Consider the following 22,499-nt stretch of genomic DNA (forward strand, 5'->3'; position numbering starts at 1 on the left):
CTCTCTCTCTCTCTCCCTCTCTCTTTCTCTCTGTCTCCGTCTGGCCGGGTTGTTGGTTGGTTTACATGAGTTAGAGGTGTCTGCTCAGACACTTTGGGCTTTGGTTGTTTTGCGGTGTGGCCGACTGGGAAAGGAGCTGATTTGCCAATTGCAGGTGCAATTACAGCCGAATGTGGGCCACCGGGAATGCAGACGCACCCTCCGATCCGCCGAAGTGTTTGTGTGTGTGTGTGTGTGTGTCTGCGTCTGTGTCTGTGTGTCTGTGTCTGCGTCTGTGTGTCTGTGTGTGTCTGTGTGTCTGTGCATGTGTGTGTCTGTGTGTCTGTGACTGTGTGCCTGTGTCTGTGTATCTGTCTGTCCTTGCCATCATCCCCCCCCCCTTCTTTCATCTCTGTCCTTCACATCGTCCACCCTTCTTTCACCTCTGTCCTTGCCATCGTCCACATATCTATCACCTCCGCCCATCACTCCTCACCGCCCCCCCCCCCCACTTCTCTCTCTTTCACCTTCCCCCGTCCGTTAGTCCACGCGTGCGGGCTTGCTGCTGCTAGCGAAGCGGCGCGAGGCGTGGCGCAAACTGCGGTCACTGATGAAGAGGAGCGCCTTCATGATACCAATAAATATCAGGTTCACGGGCCACGCCAGGCACGCTGTGAGCACGGCGTTCAGCACAGGCGTGTTGTTCATGTAGACCATGCCACACCACCGGGAAATGAGCACCAGTGCCCGTGTTCGCAGCCACCTGGGCCACGTGGCAAACGACGCCAGCGCCAGCCGGGCCGCTTCAGGCGTCACAGCGCGCTCCACCTGCCGTCGTCGCTGCTGTTGCTGTTGTTGTTGCTGTTGATGTTGTTGATGCTGTTGGTGGTGCTCCTTCTGCTGCTGCTTTCGCTCCCTCGTTTCCTCCTCCCCCTCCTCCTCCTGTCGCAGTGGTGGTGGTATGGCCGAGTCCAGCGCCAGGGCGAGGGCAACTGCGTCCTCAATGGCCAGGCACGCGCCCTGGCCAAAGTGGTGCACCACAGCATGCCCTGCGTCGCCCACCAGCACCACGTTGTGGGTGTACTGCGGTACGCTGCGGCAGTCATACACATCGGTCTGGATAATGTCCTCAGGCCGGGTTGCCTTGATGATAGTCTGTATCTCTTCATGGAACCCGCGCGTCTGCTCTAACAGAAACGGCACAACATCATCAACCGGGATGTCCTGTGTGTGCAGGGAGTGCACAGCGGAAACGTGATTCACGCGATGTGTGTGAGAGAGGGGGGGGGAGGGTGAGAGAGGGTGAGAGGGTGAGGGTGAGAGGGTGAGGGTGAGAGAGAGCGGAACGGCACGAATGGCCCCAAACCTCACGGTTGCAAGTACACCCGCACACACACACACACATACACACACACACACACACACACACACACACACACACACACACACACACACACACACACACAAACACACACACAAACACACACACACACACAAACACACACACACACGCACACGCGCGCGCGCGCGCACGCACGCATGTATGCATACACACACCTTGGGGTGCTGCACGTCGAGAACCCAGAAACACCGGTCGTTTGTGGTCCAGCCACAGGTGAAGGAGACGTTCTGACCCGTGGGATGAACAACCGTCTTGTACATGCAGTGTGCACGGGCACATGCCAGCTGCAGCACGGCTGGTGGGCACTTGTCAAGGAACCCCCGCCAGCACGACGCCCCGCTGTACCTCAAGCAGCCATCGCCAAAGAGGCAGGAGCGCACGCGCGACCGTGCGCCGTCCGCGCCCACAATCAGCGACGCCTGCATGCGTGTGCCGTCCTCAAACACTGCGACCGGGTGGCCCGTGTCGGCGTGTGCCAGGCCGGTGAAGCGCTTGCCCGTGGTGAGGCGCCCGCCCTCGCGCACAAACACGTCCATGAGTGCCTGCTGCAGTTCGCCGCGGTGCACGTTGCACTGGACGGAGCCAAACTCCCGTACAAGGTCGCTGTCGGATGCAAGCGGCACCTGGAACAGCCCGCGGCCGTCATAGCGCCGCAAGGACACGTTGGTCTGCGGCAGGCCGATGGTGCTTGGCAGGTCGATGCCCAGCGTGCGCAGGATCGGCAGGCTGTGCCCAATCACGCTCATGCCAGACCCGGCATCCTTCATTCGCTTCACCTGAGTCAAGGGCATGGCGGGGGGGGGATGCGAGAAGTGGTGCGGTGGTGGTGCGGTGGCAGTGAGTCGTGATGCGGTGGCGATGCACTGGCACAGTTGGTTCAATCTTGACTCACTCACTCACTCACATGCACATGCACACGCACACACACACACACATGCACATGCACACACATACACACACATGCACATGCACACACACACATGCACACACACACACATACACACACATGCACACACATGCACATGCACACACATGTGCACTCACCTTGTCGACGAGGTGAACGCGGATGCCCGCACGCTGCAAGCAGATGCCGAGCGTGAGACCCGAGATGCCAGCGCCAATCACCAACACCCGCTGCGTGTCATCCTCCCTCTCCTTGACCACTGGAGTCGTGTTGCTTGCCATGCTTGACCTGCTTGCCATGCTTGACCTGCTTTGCTTCTTGTTTGTCGTCAGTGGTTGCCGTTGTCCACGTTGCGTCATTCACGGCCTGCAAAACAGTGCAATCATCTCGCGCTCCACTTGACACGCTCCACTTGACACACTCCACTTGACACGCTCCACCACCACCAGCGGCTGCTCGATCCCCAACCTGCTGCCACGATGAGCGACCAAGACGTGAGGAGATCCTCGCCAACACCGCCGGCAACCCCAACACACCGCCGCTTGCCAGAGTCGCCACATGACACACATCACCACCACCACCATTCCCCTCACCTCCAATCGCAGGCTGACGAGGACACGCCGCGACCCCATGCCACGAAGAAGCTGCCTGCGCGACCCATGGACTACGTTGTCATGGGCCGCCCCAAGTTCCTCATGTACAGCCTGGCGTGCCACGCCGTGGGCGTCTTGGTGGCACTGCAGCAAGGCTGCGAGGTGGATCTGGTGTCCTGCGCCCTGCTCCAGCTCACCGTCTGGTGCACCCACCTCATGACCCACTACATCAACGAGTACGGCGACTACGAGGCAGACAAGCTCAACACCAACGCCGGGTCCTGGACCGGCGGCAGCAAGATCCTGCACTCCCGCGGCCTCTCCCGCAACGTGGCCCTGGTCATCGGCATTGTGCTGCAGGTGCTGGCGTTCCTCTCTGGCGCAGCGTGTGTGCTCCGCTTCGTCAACATCCGACACGGCGTGCCCCTCGATATCCCGCAGAGCACCGACGATGCGCTGGAGCTCGTCACCAGCACCTTCGCCCACCTCCCGCACGCGTTTGTGCTGTTTGGCGTCTCCGTCTTCTTCGTTGCCTTTGCCTACAGCCTGCCGCCACTGCGCCTCAGCGCTGTCGGGCTGGGCGAGGTGTGCGTCTCGTATGTGCTCACCTTCTCCACGCCCGTGGTCGGCTGCCTGCTGCAAGGCGGCAGCATCACCTTTCGCTTCGTTCTCCTGCTCATCCCCATCTTCATCATGAACCTCAACCGCATGATCATCATGAACATCCCAGACCGCCACGGCGACGCCGCCGCGGGCAAGGTCACCTCCGTTGTCATGGTTGGCGAGCACCGCGCCGTCGCCATCAACAACATCCTCTACCTTGCCACGTACCTCATCGTGCTGCCCCAGCTGCAGCTTGGACCCATCATCACCACCGCCTACCTGCTGCCACTGCCGCTGCGGTGGTGGCAGAGCCTGCGCATCAACACGCCGCACTGGTGGGGGGTGCGTCACCTCGTGGACTCCATCCCCTTTGTTGAGAGCGTCTTCATCCTCACCACCGTCGTCTTCCTTGTCGCCGGGCTCGCGTGCGAGCTCGATGACACATGTGCCGCGTGGTTCTCTCTCTAATAGCCCCGTATGTGTCTGCCTCTGTGAGTGTGAGTGTGTCTGCCTGTGTGAATTCTGAGTGTGGGTGTGTGTCTGTGCCTGTGTGTGTGTGTGTGTGTGTGTGTGTGTGTGTGTGTGTGTGTGTGTGTGTGTGTGTGTGGGGGGGGGGGGGATATGTGTGTGTGTGTCTGTGTGTCTGTCCGTCTGTCCGTCTGTGTGTCTGTCCGTCTGTGTGTCTGTGTGTCTGTTTGCCTGTCCGTCTGTGTGTTTGCATGTCTCTGTCGAGATCTCACTGTGTTTGTCTGTCCGTCCCCGTGTGTGACATCGTGTTTCGTGTCTGTACAACGTGTGCCAGCGCTGTACGTTCTACTGTGCATTCATCTATCCGCCTCCCACCCACGACGCTTTTCGTCACCACTGTATTCTAACATCCAGTGCCAGCACAGGCAATACAATGTGAACGTGTAGCCTCTTTATCATAACTTGATTGAACCAGAGCAGCGTCTTTGTCGCGGTGTAACGGTGGGGTGGAGATAAGCACACACGCGGACGCAGTGGAGGGGGGAAGGTGTGGGCGACAATGACAACGCAGAACTAGTGACATCAACAGTGTGAGCACTGCCGAGTTGGCAAACGAAAGGTGCTTCAAGCCCTGCGCTTCCCACAGTAGTGAGCCACACCACCTCACTCCGCGCCGATACGGCTCCGTCAGTGTGCGTGCTGCTTCGCTGTGCCATTGTCGTTGCAAGGCCTGAATTGCTCAATGACATCAGTGGATATGCGGTCCGGTGGCGAGAAGGATAGCCGCTCCAGCAAGGACAGCAACGCCTGGATTTGCAGCGCACGTGCCTCTGTGTCGATGCGCTTACGTAACGCCACCAGGTAGTCGAACGTGTGCTGGAGCGCTTCTGTCTGCTGAATCGTCTCCAGCGCCTATGCATGCATGTGTGTGCGTGTATGCACATGTGTGTGTATGTGTGTGTGTGTGCGCATGTGTGTGTATGTGTGTGTGTGTGTGTGTGTGTGTGTGCATGCACGTGTGTGTGCATGCATGTGTGTGTGCGTGTATGTGTGTGTGCGTGTATGCACGTGAATTAGGGGGACCACACGTGCGACAGACTCGGGCCCTTTGTACATGGAAACAGGCTGACAACTTCTGCAATTGACTGGCCGCAGCGCATTATACCTGTGTGATCTCGTCAAAGGAGGGCGCCTGCTCTGCGTAGAAGAGGCGAAGCACGCCCTCATATCCGCGCAGCCGGTTCTGGATCTGAAGCAGTGGTGGTAGTGGTGATGGTGGTGGTGGTGGTTGGTGAAGAAGGCAGTGAGTGGAAGGAGAAGGAGTTGTTAGCGAGCTTGCAGTAGTGTCGGGAAAAGTACCGACGCATACACATGGGCGCACCATGTGGATGATGGGGTATGAAAACTTCCGCTCATGGATATCGTCGCAGAAGCCTTTCTTGAGCCAGTACACGGGGTCATCGCGCACCTGAGCATGCCACGGGTGTGTGTGTGCATGTGTGTGCATGTGTGTGCATGTGCATGTGTGTGTGCGTGTGTGCATGTGTATGTGTGTTAACTCGGGAGGTTCAGTGAGCCATGAAACGCTCAAGCACACAACACACAACACACAACACACACAGTTGGTGCTGACCTGGAAGAAGACACCAACATCCTCAAAGAGCGCCGTCATGCGCTGCTCAATGTGCAGTGGCTGCAGCCATTCCCGCGCAAACCTGGATAGCCCAAGCTGACACACCGATAGAGGGGGGACGCAGAGGGGTGTGAAGAGGTTAGTGAGGATTGGAGTGAGGGTGTGTGTGTGTGGGTGTGTGTGTGAGCGTCGGGTGTAAGTAGACATGGTGCAAACGACATGTGTGTTCACGAACTGTGCTGCACGTGGCTGTGGTCAACAGCATGTCCACAAGAACTCGTGCAAACATTCATGAAGATGCTGGCAGAGACACGACCACGCACAGGCACACGCAACCACAAACCATGTTGCAGATGGATTGCGCGGGTGGGACAAGCGCACTGGAGAGGCGAACACGCCAGTCTGTGCTGTGGAGGAAGAACAGCTGACACGACAACACAAATGGCGTCGACGTCTTGCCCTGTGTGTGTGTGTGTGTGTGTGTGTGTGTGTGTGTGTGTGTGTGTGTGTGTGTGTGTGTGTGTGTGTGTGTGTGTGTGTGTGTGTGTGTGTGTGTGTATGTGTGTATGTGTGTATGTGTGTATGTGTGTATGTGTGTGTGGCGTGTGTGTATGTATGTGTGTGGTGTGTGGTGTGTGTGTGTGTGTGTGTGTGTGTGTGTGTGTGTGTGTGTGTGTGTGTGTGTGTGTGTGCATCGTGATCAGTTGGCTGCACCACCACCATTCGCAGCACCACCAGCAAATTCAACGTAGCCCGCGCCAGCTTGAGGACTACGGATCTCACGATGCCACACGCACGCGCACCTTGACCATCTCCACATATTCGTCGGCGGTGGGGCAGTACTGGTTGTCGCGCCAGTAAATCTCCAAGCCCTGTGCAAGGAGTTGCAGAATTAAACACCGGAGCGAGCAAATGCCAGGTGAGCGAGGAATGCGGGGACTTTGATGCGCATGCGTGCGTGTATTTGTGCGTGCTGTGTTGAGTGTGTGTGTGTGTGTGTGTTGTTGTTGTTGTTGTTGTTGTTGCTGTTGTGTTGAGTGTGCTGTGTACTGCGAGTTTGCGATGTGTGCGATATACACGCAATGTCCTCTGTGATAACGTGCGTACAGAACAACACATCCCATGAACACACGTGTACAGAGAAACACACACCAACAGCGCACCTGTCCGCGGTGTGCACGAACGGTTCCGTCAATCAACAGACGGATGGTGTTGTTGTGGTGACGACGAAACAAGCGCGGCACGCTGTCGATCAGCTTGAACGTCAGAAAGTATGCACTGTTCAGCGTGGCCGGAATCTGATGTGAATACATGCATGCATGCACGCGCGCACGTGAGGGTGAATGGAGTGTAGCGTGTGCAGCGTGTGAAAGTTAGCCACGTCCAAGAATGCAGCACGTGGAGTGAAGAGACACCCAAGCTTAGCCGGCTGCAGCATCCAACATGCTACAAAATACAAGCGCACATACACGCACATATGCAGAAACACACACGCACACACGCACACACGCACACATGCACGCAGGCACACACATGTACACACGCAGACACACACACATGTACATTAACGCAGGCACACACATGAAAACACGCGTACACACACACGTGCACACACGCATACATGCATGTACATACCCACAAACATACACGTGCATGCACACGCAACTGACCCCAAACTTGAGGTGTGCACAGGGACGGTCACGCCGAAGCGTAGAGTGGTCTTCGATGTCGTCAATGACGAGCGAGAGCTCATGGAAGCGGTCGACACTCTGCATGAGACTCTTGAGGTCGTGTGGGTGGATCTGGAAGTTGTCAGCAAGCGCCTTGATGCTCTTGCTACGCACGCCCTTTCCCGGGTTGTCAAAGACGTACAGGCAAGGATCGACAATGTGATAGTCCAGCAGCTCGTCCAACGCGGTGGTGAATGAGGGCACGGTCTTCTTGCTGGTGTTGAGCAGCCCCGCAACCAGCGGGTGGAAGGAGCGAATTGCACGCGCAAGCCATGGTGTGCTTGACAGCGCGTATGCGGATGCACTCAGCCGTACTTCTGGCAGCAAAGCAACCTCGTGGCCACGACACCGGCACGCACGCGCGACGTCGTCCAGCTCGTTTGGCTTCAAGACTGCAAAGAACAGCCAGTCGAGGTGTGCGCTGGCAGCCCCGGCGGTGGAATCCACCTTTGTCCCTGCAACTGATGAGGATGGTGAATGCGGGTCGCCACGTTGAGCTTGGATGACACCCCCGGAGTCCCGCTCAGGGTCCTTGTCGTTGTCATCATCACGGGTGATTGGAAACACGGTGGCGAACTGGAGCTTGGTCAGCCGCACGCTCGTGCCCATGGTCTCCAGCGCCTTGTTGATGTGGTGCAGGGCTGTTGCCGCTGGCTGGTCTTGGAGTGGGCATTTGTCCACGTGAAGGAACACGTCGTAGTGGCCGCCACCTGTACTTTCATCAGGAAAGGAGCAAACGGCAACGCGTCGGTCAGCGCCATCGTCTGCCAACACGACCGACACAGACACACTGCGGTCGCACGTGGCAGGTGCAATGTCATGGGTTGCTGCCGCCACAGTGGCAGTGGCAGCTGAAACCTTGTCGTTGCTCATCACCACCATCAACATCAACAACAACAACAAGGCTGTCCAGCGCTGACAAAACGGGGGAGTTGGAGGTGTGACGTCTGGCAGGCTGTGATGGGTTCAATATGGGATGGTGACGGTCGTCGCGTCTCGTGTGTGTCTGCTGTGGTTGCGTGCAATGTGGCTGCACACCGCCTGCACGAGAAGAAACCGCAGCAAAGAAAGTGAAAAAGCGGACAGCAAGCAACAGGGCGAAACATCTGGCGACTGAATTCAGGGTGTGTGTCTGTGTGTGTGTCTGATCTGTGTGTGTGTGTGTGTCTGATCTGTGTGTGTGTGTGTGTGTGTGTGTGTGTGTGTGTGTGTGTGTGTGTGTGTGTGTGTGTGTGTGTGTGCTGTGTGTCTGTCTGTCTGATCTCTGTGTGTGTGTGTCTGTGTGTGTGTGTCTGTGTCTGTGTGTGTGTGTGTGTGTCTGTGTCTGTGTGTGTGTGTGTGTCTGTGTGTGTCTGTGTGTGTCGGTGTCTGTGTGCAAGCGAACACGCATCCACGCCATCGACCCCTCGGTCAGCCATCTCTTCCACTTCATCCATGTGCTTGGCTCGTTCGGTGTACAGGCAAGCGAAACAGCAAGCAGTAGTAGCAGCAGCAGCAGCCTCAGTAACAGACAAAACAGCAAAAACGTAAGGTGTGCAAGCATGGGAAATGTGGAAAGTCAACACAAACACATGCAAACACATGCACATGCAAACACATGCAAACACATGCAAACACATGCAAACACACGCAAACACGCAACCACAAACACGCAAACACACGCACAAACACACACACACATGTGACGATGGAAGCGGTTCGTTACAACCACTGCAAGCTGGCATGAGCTCTCTCCCTCGCTTCCCCTTCGCCATCACCCCCTCGTCTTCCATCTCATACACGACTACAACTACTGCTGCTGCCACTGGGCCTGAAAACGGAAAAAACAGAGAAGCCCAAAGCCATCGCACAATCACTCACACTCTCACGCATACACACACACACACACACAAACTTCATTTGCTCTCACGCTCACGCACACGCCCACAGCCACCAAGCGACACCAAGCGACACCAAGCAGCAATTCCCCACACCCCTGTCTCCCCGCTTTCGTTCCCCGTCTTTCTTTTCCTCTCTCGCTTTCTCTCCCCCTGCGCCTCATGTGCTGGTTGGCGGCAGCGGGGTGAACCGCTCGCGCTCTGCCAGCCGCTCCTCAAGCACGGCCCGCACCATCGTGCCCTTCACCCACGCCGCCATGTCGACCGCCTCAAGCTTGGCCTTGTCCGCGATAAACGGGTGCTGCGCAAGGTCGGTCAGCTTTGGCCGCTCCTCGGGTGCCTTACGCGTGCTGGCGTTTGGCCAAGTGCGAAACGTGGTCATGAGGGGGGGGGGGTGGATGATGATGATGAGCGTGGGTGGTGAGCCGTGGTGGGGAAGGGCGTGATTGTTTTGACGCGGACTTAAAACGAACCCCACAGATGAGAATTGTACAGGTGGGGGGAAGGAAAGTTGAATCGTAGCAAGCAGCATGTACGAGGGGCACAAGGGCGGATTTGTTTCAAGTGGTGGGGGTGATGAACACACCATGCCTCGACAAAGCTGCAGAACTCGGGGGAGAATCCTGCGCCATCTGGCAGGTGCGGTGGCTCGCCCTCCACGATGCGCGTCAGCAGCTCAAACACAACCATCCCGCCCTCCTGGTGTGATGTGAGAGTGTATGTGTGAGAGCAAAACGTACGGGCTGTGTGAGATGGGAGCGAATTGTATGCTGGAAGCGTAACTGCTGCCCCACAACACCACCACAACACCACCACAACAACAACACCACAACCACAAAACCACCACCACCACAACAACAACAACAACATCACCACCACCACAACACCACCACCACCACAACCGACCTGTGGTGGCGGCGGGATGTCTTCGACGGTGGCTGGCGGTTCGCGGATTGGCACGAGCTCCTTCGCGCGCTCGGGCGGAATCGGGAAGTGGCCCGTGGCAAGCTCAATCAGCGACAGACCTGCCATGCACGTGTCGGTGGTGGTGGTGGTTGAGGTGGCGTGAGGTGACATGGCGTGAGGATGGTGGGTGGTGGATGAGCGCGAGGGGATGGTGACTGTTGCTGCCCTGGCTTCGGTTGACGCAGCAGCACCAACAAACAAGAGCAGCAGCAATAAACAAGAGCAGCAGCAATAAACAAGACCAGCAGCAATTTACAAGAGCAGCAATGAAAAGAACTACAGCGGCGACAACACGATGTGTGCAGACGCACCGAGACTCCACACGTCCGAGGTGACGGTGTACTTTTGGCCCTTGAGGCGCTCGGGCTGCAGTGATGAGTGAGGAGTGAGGACGACAAGGGGCGATGAGATGACAGCAGCACCGTCAGCACAAGCATGCGTACACACGCACACACACATGCACAACATTGCTCCCATGTGCTCTTGTTTCCTCAGCACACACGCACTCTCACATGCACACACTCATATGCACATGCACATGCACATGCACACACGCACACACTCACATGCACATGCACACACAAACAAACAAACAAACAAACACGATGTGCTGGCCTTACCGCCATGTAGCTCCTGGTGCCAACAAACGAATATGCGAGCGATCCTTGCAGCTCACCTGCCCGTGAGGAGCAGTGACGGGCCAGGCAACACAGCAGGCAACATAAGCGTATGGGCATGTATATGTCTCTCGCGCGCTTACATGTGTGTTTGCATACGTGTCTGCGTCAAGCACGAGTGCATGCGCGCGTCTGCGTCAGGCAGAGGGAGCACATGATAGACGTACCGCTGACCCCGAAATCACACAACTTCACTGCACCATCCGAGTTCACGAGAATATTTGACGGCTTGATGTCTGTACGAGCACATGCATACAAAGAGTGATGGAGAGGTGTTGAAAAGGTGATGCGCAGACGTGAGAAAATGTCGAAATCACATGAAAAAGCGTGCAGGCGCACACAAACACAAGCACACAAGCACACAAACAAAAGCAAAAACACACCTACACAAACAAAAGCACACCCACACAAACAAAAGCAGCAAACACACAAGCACATAAGCACACCAACACAGACTTGAACTTGCGCGTGTGCTCACCTCTGTGCATAACGCTCAATTCGTTGTGAAGATACAGCAGCCCTTCCACCACCTGACACACAGCGAAGAAAAGGGATATTGAAGCGTCAGTACGTGGAACCACCTTGCACTCACGACTCACACGTACACGCACACATGCAACACACACAAGCACACTCACCACCAATCAAACCGCACACAAGTCGCACCAAACAAAGACGAGAACGTGTGTGTGTGTGTGTGTGTGTGTGTGTGTGTGTGTGTGTGTGTGTGTGTGCAGATATGTGTGTGTGCTTGTGTGCATGTGTGCGACCTTTGAGCAGATGACAGCAATGACGTTCTCGGGGATGCGTCCAACACGACGCAGCACCACATCCAGCGACCCGCCATCCTGACAACCATGACGGTGGTGGGCGTAGTGGGCGAGGGAGATGAGGATACAATGCCCACCGCATGTACACGCCGTGTAACGTCATGCACAGACACACACATACGCATACACACACACATACACACACACAGAAACACACGCACAGTTGCGCAAACGTGGCAACATCACCCCCCCCCTTTCCCTCCTCCTCTCTCTCTCTCTCTCGCGTGGTCGCACCATGTACTCCATGAGGATGTGGATCTCGCCCTCGTGCCAGAAGGAGCCGAAGAAGCCGACAATATGCGGCGACGAGCACCGGTGCAGCACACGCAGCTCCCGCAATATTCTCTCCCGCACCTCCTTCTTCACCTCAAGCCGGATGGTCTGCGGGAGGGGGGATGGTTGTTGGCACACAGCAGCGCACGTGGGTGGTTGGCACGGGGTATTTGCGTCGCATGTGTGAGCAGTGGGGAGTGGTGTACACACAAAGCAAAGTGTACAGGCACAAATGCGCACACACTAACAGGCAGAAAAAGAACACATGAACAAGCACAAATGCGCACGAACATGATCACACAAGCGTATTCACTCAAGCACACACACGCGCGCGCGCAAAGTACAGGTGCGCAAGACCACGTGCCCTGGTCTGTTCCACAACCTCCATCACACTCCACAATGACCACAAATACCTTCTCTGCCAGGATGAGTTGTGTCGGTTTGTGTAGTACTTTGAATACGGACCCGCCGTGACCATGCCCGAGTGCGCGGATCTTCTCAAAGTCACTCAACTCCAAGCTTTGAAACTGCACGCGCATGGCCAGTTTGCCATCGATGAGAGCAAAAGTGCATGTACATGCATGGTGAGAACAGAGCACGGACACACACACACACACACACACAAGGACACACGCACATACGGATACAATCCTACACGGACATACAACACTCCGTGCACAAGCACGAACACAGTGATCGTTGGCGAGACGACAAGCAGACACACGATGCACACGAGCACACACACACACACACACACACACACCTCCACGAAGCGGCTTTTCTTGATCAGAAAGGCCTCGACGGACGCCTTTTCCTGCGCATCAATTTCCATGCCATCGAGAGCGCGGCGAACGGGCTCAAGGTCCATTGCCAGTTTCCTGCGTTGGACCACACAAAGTACAAGCTCGTGAGGAGGCGTTATGTCTCGCGCACCATGAATATGACCAACCACAAATCACGGTGCACACGCGCTGCTGCAGCGTGCATCCAGTAATCATGACAACACACACACACACACACACACAAACGTACACGCACAGACACAGACACATTTCAAACAAGGAGAACACGTGGTTCAGTTCAAGCACAGTGCGGTGGCATGCGTTTGCAAACTCACCCTGATCTGCGATCCCCTTGCTTCCCGCTGTCATCGTCCACGAGGTCGATGCTCATGGGGGGAGGACGCGGTTTTTTCGGCATGATGGCCGGCTTGCTGCAGTCGTATGCGCACGCACCGGCTTTGAACTGAGAGGCTGGGTGAACGCGTGCAGCTGTCTGAATATGTGTGTGTACGTGTGTTTATATGTGTGAGTGTGTGTGTGTGTATGTGCATGTATGTCGCTCTTGGCTGAGGACCACAACTGCACTGTCACGCTGTTGTTAAATCGAGCAGCGATAACTCACCACCCACCTTCTTCTGTCTGCGCTTGCTTCTTGCTTCTTGCTTGCTTGCTTGTGTCTGTGTGGCTGGCGACGCGCACTCTCAGGTGGACATTGCAGAAAATTATTTGAAATTATAGCAATTTCTCCCAATGACGCATGCGATGTTTAAAAGCAGCAGCAACGAGCGGACGGATGGTGTGTCTGTGTTCGTGTGGTTGTGTGTGTTCGTGTGTGTGTGTGTGTGTGTGTGTGTGTCTGTGTGTCTGTGTGTCTGTGTGTCTGTGTGTCTGTGTCTGTGTCTGTGTCTGTGTCTGTGTGTGTGTGTGTGTGTGTATCTGTGTCTGTGTCTGTGTGTGTGTGGAGGCGTTTGCATTTGGGAGACACAGGGAAAGCGGCGTGCACGCTGCAAAATCAGGATGGTGGGACCGCTGAATCCAAGGCAAGGGGCGAAGATCACCGAGAGTATGCGTGCACGACAAACGGTGCAACCATGTGGTGAGTTGAGGTCGCCGACAGCAAAACAGCAACACACAAGAGAGCAACCACACGTACACTCACTCACTCACTGACTCACTCACACACTCACACACTCACACACACACACACACTCACTCACTGACTCACTCACTCACTCACACACTCAAGCACTCACGCGCGCAGCAGACTCACGTGGAGGTGCGCGCCTGGACGGCTTGCGGGACTGCGGACGTGGAGGCGGCGCATCGGCTGGCGGTGGCGCAGGAACAGTGGCGGAGGGCGCAGCTGTGTCTGGTGTGGGCGGTGCCGGTGGCCGGGGCGGGGCACGGCGCACAGAGAGCTTGTTCTTGCGCTGGGGCACAAACTGCTTGTTGAAGCAGGCAGAGCAGTGCGGCTGCCCATCCAGTGGGATGTATGGCTTGTCGTGCACAGGCACGTCTGTGTGTGTGTGTGTGTGTGTGTTGGGGTGGGGCGTGGTTGGGGAGAAGGGTGTGTAAACAAAAAGGGAGTTGGTGAGCAGCACAACAACAAGTTACATGCAGGGATACACCTGCCACGCACACATCCACACACATCAACACACACACGCACGCTCACAGGCAAACAAAAACAAACACATACATACACACCGATGCACACAACGCACCGCACGCAAAGCAGCAGAAATGGTCGACGTGCCAAGCCTGGTCCTCGGCCTGCACAAACTGCGTCTCGTAGATGCTCTCGTCGCACGCGGCGCAGCGCGCCTTGTACTTGTCCGAGAAGTGTCGCTCGCACAACAGCCCGTCATCATGCACAAATGCATTCAGCCCTGACGAGTCGTGGTCGTGGTCGTGGTTTGCGTGTGTGTGTGTGTGTGTGTGTGTGTGTGTGTGTGTGTGTGTGTGTGTGTGTGTGTGTGTGTGTGTGTGTGTGGTGGGTGGGGGGTGTCACGTACGGTGCAGTGGGTAAGAGGGGGAGGGGAGCGTGTCATTGTGGTGGGGTGGGGTGGAGAGCGGGCGGGTGCGAATGATCTGCACACGTCGGCGTCCGTGTCTCTATGCGTGTATGACATGCGTGTATGACATGCGTGTATGACATGCGTGTATGACAACAGGGACCTTCCCCCTCCCCCTTCTCACCCCCTCACCGGCAAGGACGCGATCGCATTGGTCGCAGCGGAAGCACCAGGGGTGGTACCGCTCGCCGGGGGCAACGGCCATCGTCACTGTTCGTGGTGATGGTCATGATGACGGTGATGATGGTGATGTGGTGATGTGATGGTCATGTGATGGTCATGTGATGATGGTGACGTCGCGGTCATGTGATGGTCATGTGGTGGTGATGGGTGAGGTGCGTAAACAAAGATGCCGGGGTCATGTTGCATAAAATGAAAAAGGGCGTGTCATTGTGACAGTGTGCAACAGAAATACAGAGGCAGAGTTGGAACGAAGCGAACACACACGCAAAACAAACGAAGCCTCCCACAGGCACCACTCAACATTCACCAGCGCGGAAGCAGCACGACACCAGCATCACCAGCATCACCAGCATCACCAGCATCACCAGCATCACCAGCGCCACCACGAATACCACCAGCGCCACCATCATCACGTGGCACCTTGCATGTCGTTTGCGTGGAGCGGCTGACGGCACTTGTAGCACACGCTGTCCATCTTCACGCGCGACACCTGCCCAAGCTGGTGTGACTGCACCCTGTCATCGCCACAAGAAAAAACAGCCATTACAAACATGTGTGTGTGCGGCGGGAAAGGGACATGCGTGTGAGCAGCTGGCAGATAAAGCGCCACAACTCCAGACAACACAACACGACACACGACACGACAAACACAGCACGACAACAGACGACACGACGACACGACATTGAAAGTGCGCACTTGAGCTTGAGCAGCGCCTCAAACTCCGGAACTCCCGCTGGCGTGAGACCTGCCGTGCAGACGGCATGTGATCGTCGTCGTCGTGGTCAGTTGTGATGCGGCGTTGCGAGGTTAATGTGGTGCAGGGAATAAGATGGGTACACACAGAGGCACACACGGACAGGCAACTGAAAGTGGAAGCACACACACAGCCACACACATACACATACACACACACACACAGCCACACACAGCCACACACACGCACACACAGCCAAACATGCGTGACATGCGTTGCCAGGGGTGCTGACGTGTCGGTGGCTTTGGTGATGGATGGCAGTGTCTCACCGCTGCAGAACTCCGGGTCAAAGTCGTACGCGGGCAGCTGCTCCTCCAACTCCATCAGGAACCGCCGCTCGCCTGACACGCACACACATACGCGCGCGCGCATACACACACGCGCATGCGCAGTGATGGTGGTGGTGGTGGTGGTGGTTGTCGTCGTCGTCATGGTGGTGGTGGACGGGTGAGCAAGTACAATCACATTGTGTGCGCTTATTTATGTGCACAACAGGACGATGATCATGTATGTCGATCACGACCACAATCACGGTGTGCGTACGGACCGTCTGTGCCGGCGACGGGCACCTCCTGCAGCGGATACGGCGCCTTGAAGAAGTCCACAGCCTGACCAAGTGACGACGCGGTGGGAGTGTGGTGCAGTACGATGGTGGCGTGAGGCACACGCTAAATCAGACAAGTTGCCACGGTCACACATATCACACATCACACATCACACACACACACATCACACATCACACACACGCGCACACACATCACACATACACAAGCACACACATACACGCGCGCACACAAACGTGTATGGCACCTCCTCGTTTGATAGCCCCTCTGGTTTCCATGCAAGTGGAAGATCAGGCGTCAGTTCCGGGACATTCTTACTGCCGAGCTGTGCACGACGACGTGGTGGGTCATGGTAGTAGTGAGAAGGAAGCGAGGATAAAGACAAAAGAAAGACATCATCACCAACTAGCATACATTGTCAATGCACACCAAAGCAACACGCCAACCCGTCAACCCTTCACGCCACCATGCCACACCTCCTCCTTCCTCGCGTGCTTACCAGGTCCACTTCCCCGGCCGTCGTTCGGCGTGCAGGCGCAGATTGCTCTTGTTGCTCTTGTGGTTGTTGTTGTTGTTCTTGTTGTTGTTGTTGTGACTGTTGGTGTTGCTGCTGGTGTTGTTGCGGTGGATGCTGGCCACCTTGCCGTGGCCCCACCCCAGTGACAGTGTCATACGGCGGTGCACCGTCGTGCGCCTGTGGAACCTCGCCATCATCATCACCACCACCACCACTGCCACCGCCACGACCTGGCTTTGGCGGGCGCGGTGGGGCCTGCCCCTCCCCGAATCGGGATTGCTGCTGCTGCTGTTGTTGTTGTCGCAGCTCGTCTTCCGGAATGACATCCAGATATGCGTCGTACTCCTGCGCCATTGGCGGCTGTGCAAGCGGCTGCAGTTGCTGTTGCTGTTGGTTTTGGTTTTGGTGTTTCTGCTGTGGCAGTGAGCTCGGTGTCATGAACACATATCCAGAGTCAGCGGGCCGCTGCTTCCCCGGCAGCGGTGGCAGCGGCATTCCGTGCGACGAACGAGACGCCTGCTGCGGCTGCTGCTGTGGTGGTGGCATTTGTTGCGGTGCATCTTGCCGTTGCCGTTGTTGTTGTTGTTGTTGTTGTTGCTGTTGCGGTGCATCTTGCGGCAGCTGTGGTGGCGGGCGCCGTCGGGATATGGCGGGCTGCGAGGACGGTGACGCGTGCTCCAGGGCACCGCGAATGCGCTTCACGTGTCCAGAAACAAGGCTGCTGATCTCCTGGGCGCGGCGCTCGCTGGCGCCGACGACCGGGGCGTTGAACCTGCCCCTGAGCGTGTCGGACAGCTGACCAACCTGCTGTTGCTGCTGCCGTTTTGCATGAAGAGCAACGTGCACCAAGGCGCAAGCGTCGTTCAATAGGTGTGAGCAGAGTGCACAGTCTTGGTCTTGGGAAAAAAGAGAGATTGGCGTGCGCAGGCACAACAGTGCGCAAACTTGTGCGCATTTGCAACCGCACACGCACACACACACACACACACACACACACACACACACACACACACACACACACACACACATCAAACGCATCACACACACGCGCGCGCGCACACACACACACACGCACACACGCACACACGCACACACACATCAAACGCATATCACACACACAACCAATGCTTTCTTACAGGCACGCTGGGCTCTGCTTCTTGGGCCTGGTCAACAGGCTCGTGTGAGAAGGGAGAGCACTTGCAATGGCGACATGACTTGCGCCAGAAGTGCAGCTCAAACCCAGGACACGCATCACCTGCAACACATCAACCATCAGTGCTGTGCTATGAGTGAACGGCCGGGCGCAGCTTGTATGGCGTAAGCACAACAAGCGCTTGTGTACTCACAAAGCACGCAATGCACTTGCGCCATCCCAACGACTGCACGGAACCACCAACACAAGCACACACACACACAAAACACAACAAAGTGTAGGCCACAACAAAAACAGTTGCACGAAACACACGTGCACACAACCACAAACGCACGCATACACACAACCACCACGGCCACGACCGTAAAACGACATTCGACCGGGCTGACGCACCGCATTTGAAGCAGGGCTGCCCGGCGTTGATGTCGTGGAAGAGGATGCCTTGTTTCAGACCAAGTCCAAGCAAGTGCGACGACTCCTCAAACAAGGTCTTTGTCTTCATGGTCTTGGCTTTGGCCGCCATTTTCGGTGTTGCCTCTTCTTGTCCTGACGACAACGAACACGGTTTCTGCTACGGCACTAACGCGCACACCTTGAATGGCTCGTGCTAACGTGTCTCCTTGCCTCGGACTACTCCAGGGAGTGGTGGAAGTGCTGTTGCCGACTCTGCTGTGCACCCACCAAACCTCAAGTCGGGGACGTCGCAACAACACCTCAACAACAACACCTCAGCCTCGTCAGCGTTGCTTGTTGTGACGATATTTGATATAAATCATTCGCCGTATTTCTACAATCACCTCGAAACCGCCGACGATGAAGAAAACAACAACATGGAGCAGCACGCCTGCTGTTGTTGCCGGGGTGCTGGTGATGGTGGTGGTGACCGTGGGCGTGTGCACAATGCTGATGCAGGATGAGCGCTGGCAAGTGTTTGGCCCATCGTCATCGTCATCATCATCGTCGTCGTCGTCGTCGTTGTCGTTGTCGTCAAATTCGCTGGGGCACACGTCTGGCTTACTTGCACGGCGAAGCCCAGATGCAGAGGAGGATCAGCGAAAACACGGTCTTGCGCCTGTGGCGTTGCCAGCACGATACGAGAAACCATACAACCCACCATCCTTGCAGGATGTCCTGGAGCTGCAACAACAGCAACAACAACAACAACAACAACAACAACAACAACAACAACAACAACAACAACAACAACAACAACAACAACAACAACAACAACAGAAGGGTGGGAGCAAGAGCAGCATCGACGACAGGAACAGGAGCAGCATGAGCAGTAGCAATGCAACGACAGGGGACAGCAGCTCGATGCGAAAGCTGCAGCAGACAGAAGAGCGGCAGTCGCCGTCGGCCAGTGCGCTGGCGATGCTGAAGTGGGAGGATGGAGACCTGCCCACAAGTCCGTGGGAATATTGGACAGAACGCAGCGGGCATTGGGCGCCGATTGTCGATCACGAGCACAAGATCATCCTGTGCACCATCACCAAGGCGGCGTGCACGGCGTGGCGCAAGTTCATGCGGCGCCTGAAGGGGTTTAAGGACTGGGACACGAACGACGAGCGCATCACGCACAACTACGGCGGCCGCCAGTCTGGCCTCACCTACCTCAGCGCATATTCCACGCTGGAGGCAGACAAGCTGATGAACGACCCTTCCTACTTCAAGGCGGTTGTGGTGCGCAACCCACTCACGCGCGTGCTGAGTGCATGGAAGGACAAGTATGGCCCCAACAGCGTTCATCACTGGGGGAACATCAAGTGGGACAAGTTTGCACTCAACAACGTCCATGCAGGTGGGTAGGGGGTTGCGTGGGTGTGTGTGCATTTGCTTGTTTGGTTGTTCGTTTGTGCGTGTGCGTGTGCGTGTGTGTATGCATTTCGTTGTTTGTTTGTTGGTTTGTTTGTGCGTGCGTGTGTGTGTGTGTGTATGCATTTGCTTGTTTGGTTGTGTGCTTGTTTGTTGGTTGGTTTGTTTGCTTGCTTGTGTCGAGGGCTTCCTTCTCTGGTTCTCATTTGTTCAATTGTTGCGCATTTCACGCGCTACTGGTGGCGGTAGGGTGCCGTGGGGACGAGCACTGGATGCAGCAGTCGTGCTTCTGCGGGTTGCGGCGGTGGAAGTATGACCGCGTTGCCCATATGGAGGGCGATGGCATGCAGCGTCTGGCAAAGGAGATGGTGTCACGCGGCAACGTGCCGAGCGACTTTGTCAACAACGGGTGGGGCGAGAAGCGGGACGAGGCGTTTCTGCAAAGCAACACGGTGTTCCACCGCACGGGCGCATCAACCAAGGCGGCGTCGTACTATGGCGTAAAGTCGCATCCCGGTGTGCTGAAGCACGTGGTGGCTGCACACAAGGAGGACATTGTGCGGTTTGGGTACGAGGAGGAAGTGGCTGCGCTCATCGACGCGGCGAGCGAACACTGATGTGGTTGTGATGGTGGTTGTAATTGTTGTGTGAGTATTGTTGTGACTGTGGTTGTGACTGTAAATGTTGTGGTTGTGATGGGTGTGGTTGTGGTGATTGTAATTGTGGTGCTTGTGGTTGTGGTTGAAGTTGTGCAACGTCATCTTGGCCAGCAGCAATTAATGGTTGGAAGCAGTAAACAATCACGACTGGCACTTTGCATCGTGACACATAGAGGGTCGTTTATAATGTGATGTGATGCACGTGCCATCTGTCCTAACGAAATTCAAAGCTCGTCTCCACGACAAACGCGCCGAGAAAATAATTTGGAGAGGGGGGGGAGGGGGAGTGCAGTGTCGCCATGCAGTGAGGGGAGTCACGAGCAGGGCAAAGTGCATGCGTCACAACGTCACACTACAGATGGTGACACGTGTGTGTCTTGTGGCCGTCCCTGCTCCACAGCTGACCCTTAATTGCCAGCGCCATTGTTTCCGGCACCATCACCATCATCATCACCATCACCATCACCATCATCATCACCGTCGGGTCCGCGCTGCAGGATGGTGGTCAGAGCATCGCTGTAGTCGTCACTCCACGACCCAAATCTGAGGAAAAAGGCGGGGGCGTGAGAAGTCGGCGATGGTCAAGGGATGTGCAGCGCTCGTTTTCACGAGTACGTCTGCAACTTGGAGGTGCAATGCCCTTGCAGCACCCCCCCCCCCTCCGTGCATGATACAGTGCACCGTACACGTGCGCTTACAAAGTTCCGCACACACACACACACCACTCACTCACACACACACCACTCACTCACGCGCACGCACACGCACACACACACACACACACACACACACACACACTCCCTGCGAGAAAATACCTGATGGTAAAGTCGTCGCTATCTTGCGTGTATGCGTGAAAGTCTGCATCGCGCGTGCACTCGTCCACGTCCAGCTGCGCCCGGCGCACATCTTCAACGCCGTCGCCCCCATACCGGTGCTGCGCAATGCTGGCAATGGTCACGGACGCAAGCGCATCGCACACCTGCGACAGGAGCAGCCACAGTCGGTCCGAGGACCTGCGCACGCGGTTGAGGCAGGGTGTATGCGTGGTTGAGGGAGATGGTGGGAGTGAGCGTGAGGGTGGAAAGGTTTGATGGTTTGGTACACCAAGCAAAGGTGCAACAGCAGGCATGCGCACGCACACACGCACACGCACACACACACACGCACACACACGCACACACACACGCACGCACCACACACACACACACACGCACACACACGCACACACACACGCACGCACACACACGCACACACACGCACACACGCACGCACGCACGTCCATATTTGTCGGGAACCAAACGCTTCGTGCGTGAGATCAAAGGTGCCCTCGCTGTCAACGAGAGGATGGATCAGCTTTGACAGTACGCGGACAATCTAGGCAGCACAAGAGCAAATGCGGTGGTGCGCAGGTGCTAGTGAGCACGTAAGGCAGTTTGCTGTTGGCAAGCACAAGCAAGGTGTGTTGCACGACGGCTTTAGCACATGTGTGTGTGTCTCCATAACTAGCCACGCGCGCACGCACGCAAGCACGAGATGAGACGCACTGACAGGGAGTGCGCGATCGTTGGGGAAGAGCGGTGGAAGGAGCAGCTGCATCTTGATGAGGGCATGCGCGTACACACCCGCACTGACAAACACGGCCAAGTCCCAGGCTGCACAAGGCACGCGTGGTTGGTTGTGAGGTGGGTGAGGTGGAGAGGGGCGCGTTGTGCTGGCATATGAAGATACCAGGATCTCAGTGGCATACGAGCACACGTTCGCATGCATGAGGTGCACCACACCACAACACACACACACACACATCACACACATCACACACACACACATCACACGATCCATGCACACCAACATTGACCCATACCGAGCGGGTCATCGCTGCGTGGGAGAATGAAGAGCTTTCGATCAACCAGCCGTTTACACAGTGTACTGCACAAGGCAAGCGGACGGTGTGGTGTCAACAAGCAAGAGAGTGAGAAGCGAGGCCGACGAAAGTAGGCGCCAAGCAAGCAAGCAACACACACACACGTGCACACACACACACACGTGCCCAACACACACACAC

General features: G+C 56.3%; 7 protein-coding genes across 7 annotated transcripts; 2 read left to right on the plus strand and 5 right to left on the minus strand.

Annotated features, from left to right (window-relative positions):
- Nucleotides 1-519: 519 nt before the first annotated feature.
- On the minus strand, nucleotides 520-2,652 carry PTSG_04556 (uncharacterized protein; the record flags this gene model as incomplete). Its single annotated transcript, XM_004994593.1, has 3 exons — nucleotides 2,426-2,652; nucleotides 1,537-2,157; nucleotides 520-1,203 (listed from the first exon to the last, which is right to left on the minus strand). The coding sequence occupies exons 1-3, from the start codon at nucleotides 2,642-2,644 to the stop codon at nucleotides 520-522; spliced, it is 1,524 nt and encodes a 507-aa protein (XP_004994650.1). The 5' UTR covers nucleotides 2,645-2,652.
- On the plus strand, nucleotides 2,646-4,068 carry PTSG_04557 (uncharacterized protein). Its single transcript, XM_004994594.1, has one exon. The coding sequence runs from the start codon at nucleotides 2,765-2,767 to the stop codon at nucleotides 3,947-3,949; it is 1,185 nt and encodes a 394-aa protein (XP_004994651.1). The 5' UTR covers nucleotides 2,646-2,764; the 3' UTR covers nucleotides 3,950-4,068.
- A 317-nt stretch (nucleotides 4,069-4,385) lies between these two features.
- Nucleotides 4,386-8,365, minus strand: PTSG_04558 (uncharacterized protein). Its single transcript, XM_004994595.1, has 8 exons — nucleotides 7,253-8,365; nucleotides 6,746-6,880; nucleotides 6,386-6,454; nucleotides 5,926-6,042; nucleotides 5,583-5,678; nucleotides 5,331-5,417; nucleotides 5,115-5,198; nucleotides 4,386-4,861 (listed from the first exon to the last, which is right to left on the minus strand). Exons 1-8 carry the CDS (start codon nucleotides 8,198-8,200, stop codon nucleotides 4,637-4,639), a joined length of 1,761 nt encoding a protein of 586 aa, XP_004994652.1. The 5' UTR covers nucleotides 8,201-8,365; the 3' UTR covers nucleotides 4,386-4,636.
- Nucleotides 8,366-9,349: 984 nt separating this feature from the next.
- On the minus strand, nucleotides 9,350-13,135 carry PTSG_04559 (STE/STE7/MEK1 protein kinase; the record flags this gene model as incomplete). The annotated part of the gene is made up of 12 exons (XM_004994596.1): nucleotides 9,350-9,539; nucleotides 9,776-9,888; nucleotides 10,096-10,214; nucleotides 10,467-10,521; nucleotides 10,776-10,831; nucleotides 11,000-11,068; nucleotides 11,311-11,362; nucleotides 11,603-11,680; nucleotides 11,897-12,043; nucleotides 12,349-12,462; nucleotides 12,699-12,813; nucleotides 13,053-13,135. The coding sequence occupies 12 exons, from the start codon at nucleotides 13,133-13,135 to the stop codon at nucleotides 9,350-9,352; spliced, it is 1,191 nt and encodes a 396-aa protein (XP_004994653.1).
- Nucleotides 13,136-13,729: 594 nt separating this feature from the next.
- PTSG_04560 (uncharacterized protein) lies at nucleotides 13,730-18,486 on the minus strand (the record flags this gene model as incomplete). Its single annotated transcript, XM_004994597.1, has 12 exons — nucleotides 13,730-13,746; nucleotides 13,988-14,233; nucleotides 14,442-14,606; nucleotides 14,925-15,002; nucleotides 15,396-15,490; nucleotides 15,673-15,721; nucleotides 16,000-16,071; nucleotides 16,278-16,338; nucleotides 16,541-16,618; nucleotides 16,793-17,626; nucleotides 17,947-18,065; nucleotides 18,357-18,486. 12 exons carry the CDS (start codon nucleotides 18,484-18,486, stop codon nucleotides 13,730-13,732), a joined length of 1,944 nt encoding a protein of 647 aa, XP_004994654.1.
- Nucleotides 18,487-19,171: 685 nt separating this feature from the next.
- PTSG_04561 (uncharacterized protein) lies at nucleotides 19,172-20,618 on the plus strand. Its single transcript, XM_004994598.1, has 2 exons — nucleotides 19,172-19,764; nucleotides 20,028-20,618. The coding sequence occupies exons 1-2, from the start codon at nucleotides 19,242-19,244 to the stop codon at nucleotides 20,393-20,395; spliced, it is 891 nt and encodes a 296-aa protein (XP_004994655.1). The 5' UTR covers nucleotides 19,172-19,241; the 3' UTR covers nucleotides 20,396-20,618.
- PTSG_04562 (uncharacterized protein) lies at nucleotides 20,612-22,363 on the minus strand. The gene is made up of 5 exons (XM_004994599.1): nucleotides 22,299-22,363; nucleotides 21,986-22,089; nucleotides 21,714-21,811; nucleotides 21,253-21,450; nucleotides 20,612-20,980 (listed from the first exon to the last, which is right to left on the minus strand). Exons 2-5 carry the CDS (start codon nucleotides 22,031-22,033, stop codon nucleotides 20,845-20,847), a joined length of 480 nt encoding a protein of 159 aa, XP_004994656.1. The 5' UTR covers nucleotides 22,034-22,089; nucleotides 22,299-22,363; the 3' UTR covers nucleotides 20,612-20,844.
- Nucleotides 22,364-22,499: the final 136 nt, after the last annotated feature.

Source organism: Salpingoeca rosetta, assembly GCF_000188695.1.
Source record: "Salpingoeca rosetta unplaced genomic scaffold supercont1.10, whole genome shotgun sequence".
Classification (NCBI taxonomy): domain Eukaryota; class Choanoflagellata; order Craspedida; family Salpingoecidae; genus Salpingoeca; species Salpingoeca rosetta.

Excerpts from the sequence above, each read along its gene's own strand:
- PTSG_04557 (XM_004994594.1), top strand. The coding sequence starts at position 2,765 with ATGAGCGACCAAGACGTGAGGAGATCCTCGCCAACACCGCCGGCAACC.
- PTSG_04558 (XM_004994595.1), bottom strand. The coding sequence starts at position 8,200 with ATGTTGATGGTGGTGATGAGCAACGACAAGGTTTCAGCTGCCACTGCC. Across the intron at positions 6,881-7,252 it reads GTGCACACCTCAAGTTTGGG|ATTCCGGCCACGCTGAACAG; the intron begins GTCAGTTGCGTG and ends TATTCACATCAG. Across the intron at positions 6,455-6,745 it reads TTCGTGCACACCGCGGACAG|GGCTTGGAGATTTACTGGCG; the intron begins GTGCGCTGTTGG and ends CTCCTTGCACAG.
- PTSG_04561 (XM_004994598.1), top strand. The coding sequence starts at position 19,242 with ATGAGCAGTAGCAATGCAACGACAGGGGACAGCAGCTCGATGCGAAAG. Across the intron at positions 19,765-20,027 it reads ACTCAACAACGTCCATGCAG|GGTGCCGTGGGGACGAGCAC; the intron begins GTGGGTAGGGGG and ends TGGTGGCGGTAG.
- PTSG_04562 (XM_004994599.1), bottom strand. The coding sequence starts at position 22,033 with ATGCAGCTGCTCCTTCCACCGCTCTTCCCCAACGATCGCGCACTCCCT. Across the intron at positions 21,812-21,985 it reads CCAACGATCGCGCACTCCCT|ATTGTCCGCGTACTGTCAAA; the intron begins GTCAGTGCGTCT and ends TGTGCTGCCTAG. Across the intron at positions 20,981-21,252 it reads AGCGACGACTTTACCATCAG|ATTTGGGTCGTGGAGTGACG; the intron begins GTATTTTCTCGC and ends CTTTTTCCTCAG.